The sequence below is a fragment of the Rhinatrema bivittatum genome, chromosome 3 (genome assembly GCF_901001135.1).
Source record: "Rhinatrema bivittatum chromosome 3, aRhiBiv1.1, whole genome shotgun sequence".
NCBI lineage: Eukaryota > Metazoa > Chordata > Amphibia > Gymnophiona > Rhinatrematidae > Rhinatrema > Rhinatrema bivittatum.
In genome coordinates, this window is record NC_042617.1 from 156677883 (window position 1) to 156691359 (window position 13477).

Genomic DNA, 13477 nt, shown 5'->3' on the forward strand with positions numbered 1-13477 from the left:
ATTATTTACTAAGCTTTGAAGTAATAAACAACGACCCATTTGTCAAGCTTTGGCAATGGACCGATGTTTTACCCAGTAAAACGATTTCAAGCACTAGTCCCCCTGAGCATTTGCTCCAATTGAACATCAAGCTTTACAAAAACATTACCCCCTCTCCCTCCAATAAAAGAAAAAATGCAATCCATAATCCAGTCTATTTGTATTCTTGGAACACTAAAAGTAAGTATGGCATGATTTCAGATTCATTATTTCCATCCATGACAAAGGTTAAACCAGCAGTGCTCAAATGGATTCTTCATACTCACAGCTATACAAATAAATCCACATGACAGCTACTTCCCCTCCTCCCCCCACCAAACAGTTCAGGATTTTATGGGATGACGCTCACAACCCTGGCAAGCAAACCGTTGGCTACAAACAGTACAACCGCCTCTGAAATGAAATCGTGATGCTGATGAAAGCAGGGGCCTCTTCTGTTACAATATGCCACTGAAAGAGAGAAAACCTCACAGCGTGTCTGAATCCAAAAATATTCGCTTTGCCATCGGTGGGTGGAGGGGAAGGGAAGGAGAGGAGAGGAGAGGAGAAGAACAGCAGGTAACTCTTGACCTTTTGGGCTTCCAGGTTGGACTGAGCCCTAAATGGGCTAAGGCACCCTATGAGCCTTCATCTTCAGCTACCCAGAGTTCCCCCTCCTTATGTTATCGTCCCTCCCATCCACCCATCTCATCACAGCAATAACTTTCTGGCTAAGAGGCAGAACTCTAGAGACAGGCCCACGCGTACTTCAGATCAGCCAGTTGGTGTTGGTATTGTACAATGGCTAGACAGAATCTCTCTCCCTCCTTCCCCGGGGGGGGGGGGGGGGGCTAGGAATGGTGCAGGGTCATGGGTGGATCAAGGAGCAACAGCTGCATCTGGGAATCGAAGCCCAGTCGCCCGCATGCCAACTGGGCTGGCCCCAGGAAGAGCCTACTTCCATTTATTTACGTTGTCAGGAAGTTTCCTCCTGCTTCTTTTGGCCTTAGACCCAGTTGGAATCAGCCTCTGTTGGCCTCTGGTATCAAGAGCCTTCATTGACAATTATCCACACTTTATCCCCTATTATTTATTTATTTATGTATTGCCCTCCCAATTCAGCTTAGCCAGTCATCACAGCAGCGGTGGGAAGCGACTCAGCTCAGCCCTTGGCTGGTGGGGAAAGTGGCCCCACACTGCCACACTGTCTCTCTCTCTCTCTGGCAGTAGATGTGGTCCTGCATCATCCACAGGGTTTTTATTCAGTAGCCTGTTGCCCCAGAGTGATGGCACCAGCGGCCTCATCCCCTTCACTCCCCCCCTACTACAAGCTGCCATGCCCCACCCCAAGAGTTGCACCCCGGAGGCTGAGTACCACTGCCCTGGAAGGATTTGCTTTATAAAGTAATACTTGATTTTGGAAAGAAAAAGCTAAAAGTACTGTTGAAACTATCAAAATCCAGGGGAGGAGAAGTATAATGGACACCCCCGGTGCTCTAGCACTGTATTAACTAGCAGGAGACCTGCATTAGAATCCCAACTCCTATTTCTGCTCATTGGGCTGATGTGATTGAACACTGACGCCAAGATCTTCTCCTCGATTGTGGCAGTAAGTGGCTGATTAATGTGCAGCGCTACAAGGAACTTGAAGGGAGCTGTATCCTTTCAATCACAGACGGTAAAAACGTTTAGCCTATGTATGGAAAGAGGCGTGGGGAAAAACTATGAATGAACACTCGAGCTCATGCAAGATGGATGGCAGCACGCAGGGAAAGACTCATAAAAAAAATCATCAATAATAGAAGCCCACAGAGCAAGGAATCTTGCAGCATTACCACCAAGAATTCCGGCAAGGTTAACTTGGGGTAACAAGTGTAAAAACATTTCTTAAATACCCTCGGGCCTCCACCCCCAATCCACCTTTTCCAAAACTGTTTACACAGCTTTTGGAAGACCGGACAACGGACTCGCTTTCTATGAAATCTACAAATAAAGCAAGGCCCAGCAAGGCCCAGCGCTTCCTAACACCGTTATGTTTCCACCCCTCAGGGTATGGAATTTGTGGTCACTAGCTTGCCATTGCCGACTGGAAATGTTAGGCTGGCAGGTAACTCAACGGCACCACAGGGTCAGCGGATGGCAAAGGAGGGCAGAAAACACTCTCCAGTGCCATCAGGAGAGGCACCAATGTGCCTCTTCAGGAGGCAGGGCGTGAGTGCTCCATGCCGTTGCTCTAGTGGCAGGAGTTCTTTGCTGCTCCCACCAGCTACTGGACCGCAACTGCATCATCTGAGGGAGACTGGGCTGGCCAGCCACCTCATCCGAGACCCCTTGGGGTGCCGCTGGGCCCTGCTATGGACCAGCTATGGATTGGTTATCAGCGGCGTGCTCACCACCTGTACAGAAACAGGCGGAGGCAGCAGTATTGCCTTTCAGGTCCATAGCAGGGCCCAACGGCACCCCAAGGGGTCTCGGATGAGGTGGCTGGCCAGCCCAGTCTCCCTTAGATGACGGTTTACAAGTTGCTTTTCTGCCCCCGAAGGATTTCTGAATTCTCCTACATTATAAAACAGAGAGAAAACAAAAGAAGCCCGCCATTTGTGCATGTATGTTTGTCACGTACAGCAAATTACAGGAAAGTGAAAATGGGATAGTGATCATTCAGTGCGCCTGGCAGAATCTAAAATCTGATAAAATCCTGGATAAATTAACAAGTATCAAGCATGTTGTATTGCGCAACTATAGACTGACTTCAGTGGAAAATGTAATGCCCTGAGGGGTGGAAACATAACGGGTGTTAGGAAGCGCTGGGCCTTGCTTTATTTGTGGATTTCATAGAAAGTGAGTCCATTGTCCGGTGTTCCAAAAGCTGTGTAAACGTTTTTGGAAAAGATGGATTGGGGGTGGGAGCCGGGGGTATTTAAGGAATGGTTTTACACTTGTTGCCCCAAGTTAACCTTGCCGAAATTCTTGGTGGTCATGCTGCAAGATTCCTTGCTCTTTGGGCTTTCTGGTGCAAGGGATTGGTTATCAGCGGCAGGCTCACCACCAATAGAGTCACGGGCGGAGGCAGCAGTATTGCGCTATTGGCAGCATGAGAGGGAAGTGGGAGACAGAGGCGCAGGGAGAGAAAACAGGAGATGGCAAAGAGAGAGTCGGAAAGCAAAGGGGAAGAGATACAGAGCTCATCAATGTGAAGGGAAAGGAAGCAAATAGAGGAGGGAGGGAGGAAAGATTTGGGGTGCTGCGAAAAGAAAAACGGGACTCGGTGCAGAGCAGGGAGCAACACAAGCACAAGCAGACTCGAGACAGATAAAACAAACTACAGAGAAGAAGAGAGGGAAGGGAGAGATGGGCTGGAGAGTGAGGAGAAAAATCAGAGATAAAGAAAGCTGGGCATGACTTTGGGTTTTGTGGGACACATATGAGTGTGTCAGAAAACGCTACTTGCACGCTAGGTGCCTGATGTGCCCATGACAAAGGTAAGGCTCTTCCTTTTTCCTTCACGGACAGGCACATCTGGAGCTGTACTAAAGATTTATTTATTTATTTATTTATTTTAAAACTTTTCTATACCGTCGTTAAGTTAGTTAACCATCACAACGGTTTACATAGGGGCACAACAATAAACATATGGGTGTTATAGATGATCATACGTGCCAGAAAACTCGAGTATCAAAGGGCGTTTACAAAGGTCATCATCTTTTCTCAGCCAATCATTTCTCTTCTTACATTTAAAATTCAGTTTGCAAGCTGTTAGCAAGAAGCCCCCCAGAAATGTACCTGCCTCTCCCAATCAATCCTTTCAGGATCCTACAAACCAAGAAGGAAATGGGGGAGCCTTAAGCGAATGCACCTGCTCTCTCTATTAAATCTGAATTATCCCATGGCCAAGGAGAGAAATGTATTCTAAGAACCTGCGTTCTATGCAAAGATGGACCCAGGTTATGAAAATTCCTGCTGAAAAGCAGCAATTCTGCAGGCTGGAGGCCCTGTGCCCTAAGATTTCGTTTTCTCCTGCTGTCTTAAAAAAAAAAAAGCACAAACAAAGCTAAACCAAGTTGTAAGTATCTGGTTTACTCTAGTAATTTGGATTTAAATATTGCCTTTTACTCAGACAGAATTTTTACAATTACTAATTTATCATATTTCTGGGATATTTTTGAAATTTGTTTTTAAGATTTCTTGCTGCTAGTATGTATTTATAACACAATTGACAATGCATGCGTTATGTGCTATGAAATTCACATTTTTTTTGAATGGGTGACATTTTGTTAGTAAATAGTAAAAAGGTAGATTTATAGGTTACCACTTGATATTTATGGAGTCAGATGAATGCCAGGCTACATAAGGAGACTGATTACTAATAGGAAAAAACAATGAGATGTTAGTGTTGCTTTACATACCATAGGTGAGACCTCACTAGGACCAGTGTCCAGGTCAGGGGGCCAGATCCCAAGGAAATAGGCAGAGTCAAAGCTATACAGAGAAAGGCTACAAAATGGCTCCGCATCTGCACAATAAGCCTTAGGAACTGAGACCATGGGGGGTGTGTATGTGTGTGATATGATAGAAACATTCAAATACCTCAGAGATATACACAGTGCACAAGCAGTTCTACTGGAAAGAAAAGCCTAGAACAAAAAGTTATGGTATGAGGCTCAAAGGGGACAGGATTCAGATGTAATATAAGGAAATATTTCTTCCCAGAAAGGCTGGTGGGTATGTGGCACAGCCATGCAATTCAAGGAAGCATGGGATAAGCACAGAGGATCCTTAGTTCAAAACAAGTGAATTTAAAGCCTAACAGAGCACAGAGAAGGGTAACCACAATGATAAAGGGGATGGAACAAGCCCCCCATGAGGAAAGGCTAAAGTGGTTAGGACTCTTCAGCTTGGAGAAGAGATGGCTGAGTGGAGATATGATAGAGGTCTATAAAATAATGAGTGGAAGGAATGAGTAATCGTTAATCAGTTGTTTATTCTTTCAAAAAGTACAAAGACTAGGGGACATACAATGAAGTTACCAGGTGATACATTTAAAACTAATACGAGAAAATATTTTTTTACTCAATGCATAATAAAGCAATGTAATTCATTGCTAGAGGAAGTGGTGAAAGCTCTTAGGGGTAGATTTTATAAATTTACACAAGCGCGAACAACAGTATGCTGGATTTTATAAGATTTGTGCGTAGCCGCGCATATTTTATAAAATCCGGGGTTGGCGCGCGCTGCCTGTTTCCTCCAAGGCTGCTCCGAAATCGGAGCGGCCTCGGAGGGAACTTTCTTTCCACCACCCCCCCGCACCTTCCCCTCCCTTCCCCACCCCCCCAGCTCTATCTAAACCCCCCCCCTACCTTTGTTGGCAGATTTACGCCTGCTGAAAGCAGGCGTAAATCTGCACGCGCCAGCAAGCTGCTGGCGCGCCATCACCCGACCTGGGGGCTGGTCCGGAGGCCTTGACCACGCCCCTGGGCCGGCGCCACGCCCACGGTCCCACCCCGAACTGCCCCTGACCCTGGACATGCCCCCTGGACACGCCCCCTCCCCGCCCCTTTTACGAAGCCCCGGGACTTACGCGCGTCCCGGAGCTGTGCGCGCACCAGCGGCCTATGCAAAATAGGCGCGCCGGCGCGCGAGTGTCCTGCACGCATAAATCCGGCCGGATTTACACACGCAGGGCTTTTAAAATCCGGCCCTTAGTGTAGCTGCATTCAAAAAAAGGTTTGGATACGTTCCTGGAGGAAATGTCCAAAAACCATTATTAAGGTGCAGTTGTAGAAACCCACTTCTTTTCCCTGAGAGAAGCAGCATGGAATCTTCTACCCCTTGGGATCAGTCAGGTACTTATGACCTGGATTGGCCGCTATTGGAGACAGGATAATGGGCTTGATGGACCTTTGGTCTGAGCCAGTATGGCAAATCTTATGTACTTATCAGCAAAGTAAAGCCCAATTTAATTAGAAATGTATTGGGAAAAATGGCTAAACTGAACTATCCTTTACAAGATTCTAACCATGAGTATCTCCAAAGCAGCAAAATGTAGCAGAACAAATAAGAGGGAGCTTTGAGCCCGATGCAATAAAACTTGATTAAAGAATGTGTGCTAAAGTTATTTTCACACTCAAAAATTTAACGCCCAATGCAGTAAGCAAATAGTATGCAACTGAGGACATAAATGTTTCTGATGTTGTTATGGATGATCTGGGATCCAGTGTTCACCCAATGGTGAGGTTCAGTATCAGAGCGCAAGAGTTGAAGGTTCATTCTAAGGCAAGGATCCTCGATGTCAGGAATACTAACTTTGTTTAAGTGGGGAGTACCTCAAGGAGTCGTTACCTGGATGGGACAATCAAGGGAAAGTAAAAGAGCAGTGGGCAAAACTAAAAGGAGATATAAGAGCAACTAATCTTTTTGTTAGGAAAGAAAATAAAGGTTAAGAGGAAAAAGAGGCCACTATGGTTTTCTAAAGAGGCAGCTGAAAATTAAGGAAATATGAGTTCACTTTACCTCTAATCCAGGAATTACATTTCCAGCGTTAAAATAATGTGAGATAAGCATTCCCAGCTTTACGGCACCTCCCGGTACTGAGGAACAAATAATTCCTCCATTTAAATGTGGCTTGCACGGAGCTGCACTAATCTTAGCGCACAAAAGCCTTATTAAACTGGGAATAAATGTGTGCTAAAATGTAAGCAAAAGCTCTGCTAAGCATACCGCACCGTACTACATCATCCTATTAGTGAGCTGACCATTTTAAGTACCAAATGAATTAGGTAAACTGTTGCTCGCACTATTGCTTCAAGGTCGTGCAGCGAGGGGTGGTTTCCCGCTCTATGATGTATAGAAATATAGGTCAAACAAAAAAAGAAAGAAGATATCTTTCTACTGGACCAACTTACATTTCTTGACTAGCTTTATTTATTTATTTAAATTCTTTTCTATACCGTTGTTAAGCTGGGAGCCGTCACAACGGTTAACAATGAGGCACATAAATTAATGTTGCTAAATGCGTTGCTAACACTCCATTAGGTCAAACAAAATGAGTATAAGGTGATGTTTCCTAGACTATTTATTTATTTTATTTAGAACTTTTTTATACCGACATCCATAGACAAATCACATCGGTTTACAGATCAACGGGGATAAACCAAAAAAAAGATGAGAAATTGATTTATAAAGTTAAAGGGGTCAAACGAACAAGTAGGGAGTATTAGAGGGTCGAGTGGACCTAGGTGATGAGAGTAGCAGATGGTATAACCAATAGATAGATGCACATTACATTGATAGTTTGAAGGGTGGTGGTATATTAGGAGAGTGATAAGAAGGTAACAGAGAGGTATATTAGGAGAGTGATAAGAAGGAAACAGAGAGGCAGCTGAATTACATCTGCTAGTGAGTTAGAAAGCCCACGTCTCGGTTAGTTCCTTTTCTACTTGTTTCTGAAGCATCTGATTATTTTAATTTTGAATGTCTCACATTCTTGGATAGTCCCAAATTTAATTTGCTAGCAGTAACCAGTAAGCTCCATAGCCAGACCACTTTTTAAGGACACAGGTTATATTCTGACAGCGTTGAGAATTTTCATGCATGGACTCATTTAACTACTGTAAGCATATTCTTCTCCCAGAAGGCCAAGATCATCTTTTTTTTCTTTTTTTTTTAAATCATTAAACATTAATGTACTGAGGAGAACAGCTCACATAGCCTTTTGATAAATTAACGGGAAGAACCTGTCACTTACCCCTTGCTCGTCAAGCTTAAGCAGCTGCTCAGAAACTTTGGGTGCGCTCACAGCTTGCCTCAGGCACTGAATGCTCAGCTCTGGTATCACGTACTCCAGGATCTCCTTAAGAGGCAGGCCACGTGCCGTGCCGTGCCTCGCCGTGGATGGTATGGCATCTTCCAGAATTGCTCCTCTTAGGGTGGTAAGCTGTGGCAGGAGTGAGAAAGCAGAAGGACCTCACCGAATATGCATGGATTTATCACCTTGCCTAATACAAATAAAGTGAATCTTCAGGCTCTAAAGCCTTCCACGCTGAGGCTTAAGTTCACTGTGAACAGCGCCGAGGCTGACGGAAAACCAAAATCTGAGGCTAAAACAGGCATATAAACACAAAAAGACTCTCCCATATGTGTTTAATTTATTATACTACAGCAAGGTCAATCCTGAAAACATGCAGTACCTGTTCAAATAAATATTTGGGGGAAAAAGTCCATGAAAAGCAACTTCTCTTACCAAGTACCTATCAAAAATATGCCGTGTTACTTAGTGCAGCATTTTATGCCATCTCTCTATGGAAGATACAGAAAATAATTATATTTATTTATTTTTAAAATGGGTATGCCGCGTTATGCACGATCCTAAGTGGCTCACAATAGTACATATATAATAAAATACATCCAGCAAATTATCTAATTTCTGCTTTAAAATTAAAGTATGTTATTTTTAGGGACCTTCGTTTTCAGTGTTTATTTTCCCTGGGACTGTCAATGTTATAACAACAAGAAAAAATCAGTGGAAAAATGACTGTTATAACAAAACAGAAGAAAAATCGGTTGAAAAGTCATTTTTCCACAGATTTTCTTTTGTTAGAACATTGACATTCCCAGGGGGAAAAAAAAAAAAAGCAAATACTGAAAACCAAGGTCCCTGATTGTTTTACAGTGATTTTAAATAGAGGTATTTAATTTCTCTCTTTCTTTCTGGTCATACTTCTACGTTGCTACAGGCCTCTGCAGTCTGACAGCACGCACACATTAATTACCTCACTTGTCCGGAAAGCAATGCGGTAGTTGAACTGAGACCCCTCCTTCTCTCTAGGATCCTCTACCTTCTCCCTCCGGATGCTTACAGCCACAGGCCCCAGATTCTCATCTATGCCAAAATAGTTCTGATGCTCTGTTAGGGAAAGACAGTAAGTGAGGGAAAACATCAATGGATGGTAACGGTACCTAAATTACAGCTGCCAGACCCCTGCCGAGGCTCCGGGATACATTCTCCGGAAATTCTGCAGCAGATTTCCAGCTTTTGTGTCTGGATATTTCTCTCTTTCTCCATTTCAGTTTTATCTCTTTTCCACTTTCCTTTTCTTTCTCTACGGCCTGCTTTTTCCCTTCTAAAGGTGCCTTTCCTCTTGCCTGCCTCCACCCCTCTACTCTCATCATCCTTTTCTGCCCTCACTATCCCATTTGATCCTTCCTGCTGCTTTTCCTCTCTCCAGCCTCTCATCCGTCTGCATCTCCTCTCATGTAGCTTCACCGTCTAACCTAACATCCCATCCCCTCCCTACATTTCCCAACTTCCCACCTCCAATCTCTTCACCATTCCTCCCCGTACTGCTTTCTTCCTCTCCCTTTCCCCAGGCCATCTTTCTTCTTTCCCCTCCTCCCTCATTCTCTCTCACTACCGTCAGCTGGCAGGAGGGAAGTCACACGACAACCTAGTGTTCTAGTGATAGCTTAAAACCCGTTGCAGATGGAAGCAGAGAGACACTGGTTGTTCAACCGTAGATAATTGATATTGATACATATTGCTATTGATACATATAATATAATTGCTATTAATTAATAATAAATAATAATAATAAATAATAAATAAATAATAAATAATAAATAATAATATTATTAATAATTGCTATTGATACATATATATAATTATCTGATCTTCATTTTCCTTCTCCAAGTTATTGATTTCCTTGTTATATGTAACTGCTTTTCTGCACTATTGTTCAAATTGTAAAGTTTTATTATTATTGCACCCCTGTTTCTTGTGAACCAGCATGATGGGACTATCGTCCTGAATGTTGGTATATAAAAAAACTTAAATAAATAAATAAATAAATAAATAATCAAATGCCACTGGATGAACAATCTTGTCAATAATACAGCCTGCATTCACTGCAAATACCAAGACAGCTGCTGCTGCTGTATATTTTCAACAGATACCTAAATAAGCCAGACCTCATGGGTACTATCCAGGTAGAAGATTATTTATGTATTTATTAAGCAAAATTCCAAATATGAAGTTTTGTAGTACATCATTGTCTAGTTTCATTACAAATCATTATGAATATCTGGCAAAGATTGTCACATACATATCCTGCTGAAACCCAGTTGAGTGCAAGCAGGTGCATCACAGCAGGAATCCTCCTATCAACTCCACTCCCTTGTCTTTCTATTCTTGCAAACATCACACCCTCACAACATCCAATGGCTGATGATGACCTGCAGCCGACAAACAAATCATGACGCATCCTATCTGCTTCTCTACAATTGACTTGTTTATCACATCTAAGACGCAGCTTTCTATGGATATCCTTTGGATCAAGGAATGGGAATCATGGGAAATCACAAACAAGTTCCTTGGGTTAAATCTCACTCATCAGCTTGATGGCTTTGAACAAAAATGACAAACATGATCCCTGCTAAACAGGTACAGGAAAGGCAAAGACTATTTTGCAACCAAGGTCCCTCACTGGGGCCTTAGAGTCAATAGACTGCGCACTTGTGAAGAGATATAAACTATGTCACACATTATAGAGGCCAATTCCCTAGAGGTGGATCAATTACTTTGAACATAGTTAATGAGGAAGGCATTGCTTAGCTTTGTGGATTTGCATTTGCTAACCCAGCGTTTCTCAGCCCAGCCCTCAGGGCACATCTAGCCAGTCAGGTTTTCAGGATATCCAGAATGAATATGCATGAGATAGATTTGCATGTAAATCCCACTGATTTTCTCCTATTTTTGTTCATTTATAATAAACACCAAGAAATTTCCAGAGAAAAATTTTAAAAAATTGAAAATGAAAGTTCCTCTGCATGAGATAGATTTACTTGCAATGAAGGCAGTGCATGCAAACCTATCTCATGCATATTCATTGTGAATATCCTGAAATGTTGACTGGCTTGGGGTCCCTTTTGACAGATTTGGAATTAATAATCTATGTTAAGGGGTAGGGGCTGGTCTGGCTAGAGGAAACTAGCATGAGTAATGGGGCAAAAGGGACTGCACTATTTCCAAGCTCCATGCTTGCAAAGCAGATGTTACAAGAGATGCCAGCTGGGGGCTTGGAAATAAGATATAACCTAACTTACAAGTGCTCAGCAAAAGGAAGAATTAAAGGTGAATTTTAAAAGCCTGGCGCGCACCAAAATTGGGAGTTGTGGGGCCAGGTCGGGCTGGCACACGCCCACCATATTTTAAAAGCCACCTAGATGTGTGTCTCCCATGTGTGCACATCTCTCTCCGATTTTAAAAAGGGCGTGGTGCGGGCCTGGTTTAAGCAGGGCATGAGTGTTTCAGAGCGGGGAATGGTTGTGGCCGAGAGATGGGCATGTACATACTAATGTACCTGGGCGTGCGCCCTGGTCCAGTGCCGCATAAGTTCACTTCTGCTAGGGACAAGGTATAAGAGCGTTCCAGTGCATTTATATTTTGATGATGTGACAATTCCAATCCTATCCTTGGTTAAGAATCTTGGGGTAGTAGTGGATTCGGACTTTTCTTTTAGGGAACAGCTGCGTGCTGTTTTACAAACCGGATTCTTCATGCTTCATAAGTTGCGACACTTGAAATGTATCATTAGATAAGGAAGATTTCAGGGTGGTGATTCAGGCGTTTGTCTTTTCCACCCTGAACTACTGCAAAGCCCTCTATATAGGTTTACCTAAATGTTAGGTGAGGGCACTGCAATTGATGTTGAATGTGGCCGCTGGTTGATGACAGGGATCCCCCTTTGAGGAACCACATTATCCTGGTGCTAAGGTCCCTGCATTGGCTCCCTTTCAGTCAAAGAATTACATTTAAAATGTTATCCTTGGTGTACCATGCAATTCATGAGGAGGGGCTGGACTATTTAAAAGGTGCAAGCGTCATGGTATTTACCAATCTGGATGTTGCACGCAGAGGGGGGCTTCTCTGTTATCAGTTCCTGGAAGCACCAACGCTAAACTGCAGGAGAATAGGAAATAGAGTTTTGTTTTCCGGGTTGCCCCTTCTTTGTGGAACTTTGTCAATTACAGGACTACAGAACCTTTCATAAGCAGGTGAAGGCACATTTGTTCCTCGAGGCTTTTGGGTGAGTGTTGGCGGTTGTAATTGTTTTTATGCTGTGTATCTTTGATTTTACAACCTGTATATTTATACTGTGAACCGCCCAGAACAGATGTCTGGTGATTGGGCGGGTAAGAAATGACTGTAAATAAATACGTTTTAAAAAAAAATTAAAAACTAGCCATAAAACCTAAGGGGTTTTAAGGATCTGGAGTAACTGGAGGGAGTGTAAGCTATTCAACCAGGGGGGTTTGGAGGATCTAGCTCTTAACTGGGCAAACTGGTGGATGAACTGGTGAAACTGGCAATGACCTGGGCACGTGCCCCTTTTAAAATCTCCCGACTTACACGGCAGAAGTGGGATTTATGCGCCCAGACACGTGCCTATTTAAAATCAGGCACACATGTATGCCCGTCCAGGCTATTTTATAACATGCTCACAAGAATTGCCGTGTCCCTGGATGCGCATCAGCGCACACTCGCCAATGCGCGCCCCCATGCTGGTCTGAAAGTTACCCCCAACCCCCACCCCACCCCCCGTGAGTAAGGCATAAGCTATTAATATTTTTGTGCATTCCTTAGATTTATTTCCCGTCTTCTTGAATATGGAAATTCACTCAAAGCAGGTTACAGCATATTAGAAATTTAGCTTACATATAGGACAGTTGCAGATTGACATTACAAGGGTGTATGCAGCAGCAATATCGCAATACAATTTGAAACGTTTAAGGTGCACCTCAAAGCCTAACTCTACGAAGAACAGCAATCGTGACTAAGCGTTAACAGGTTTAACGCTGAGCAGAGTAGCAAAGCTCTGGATTGTAGCAGCAGGTTTAAGGCAACTTGGGTGAAATGCCATAGAATTTACCACAGTCAACTTAGCAGCTTTGCATTCCTGGTTTAGCACTAAGAGTCTTGAGAGAAAAAGACAGACTTTATTAAAAAATAAATAAAATATCACTGAAGTCTTTCCAGTTCATCTCCTAACTGACTCGATGGGCTGAATCAGATGTACTAAAGGTATTTTTCCACTTTGTGTTTCTTAGAAAAATGTTTAATGCATTTGGCTTAGTCTGAGAGTATCACGTGAACACTGCAGTAGAGTAGTTAGCTTACAGGCATCCTTTTCATAATAAGAAACCCCTTGGTAATTCAAATGATTCCAGTATCACCATCTTAGGGCGGTCATAAATAAATCAAACATTAAATTGGGGTAAAAAATGTCATCCACAACATGAACTCTACACCGCGATGGGGGAAGACAAGCTGACAGCAGTCCACCAGGAGAAGGGAAAACCGCCTCTTCTCCCTCTGAGTTGTACACTGCCTATGGCCTTGGACAGCATTATCGACTCGTGACAAAGGAGTTTAACGTGATACTGTAATGAGCCGGCCGCATACTGA

General features: G+C 43.3%; 1 protein-coding gene across 10 annotated transcripts in view; it reads right to left on the minus strand.

Moving 5' to 3' along the window:
* Nucleotides 1-13477, minus strand: part of SIPA1L2 (signal induced proliferation associated 1 like 2) — a 492084-nt gene that overhangs the window by 198705 nt on the left and 279902 nt on the right. For all 10 annotated transcript variants that reach the window (XM_029593863.1, XM_029593861.1, XM_029593864.1 and 7 more), the window contains 2 exons: nucleotides 8787-8920; nucleotides 7763-7951 (listed from right to left, as the gene is read on the minus strand). In XM_029593863.1, the coding sequence (XP_029449723.1) occupies nucleotides 7763-7951; nucleotides 8787-8920 (323 nt within the window). The remainder of the gene's footprint in view (nucleotides 1-7762; nucleotides 7952-8786; nucleotides 8921-13477) is intronic.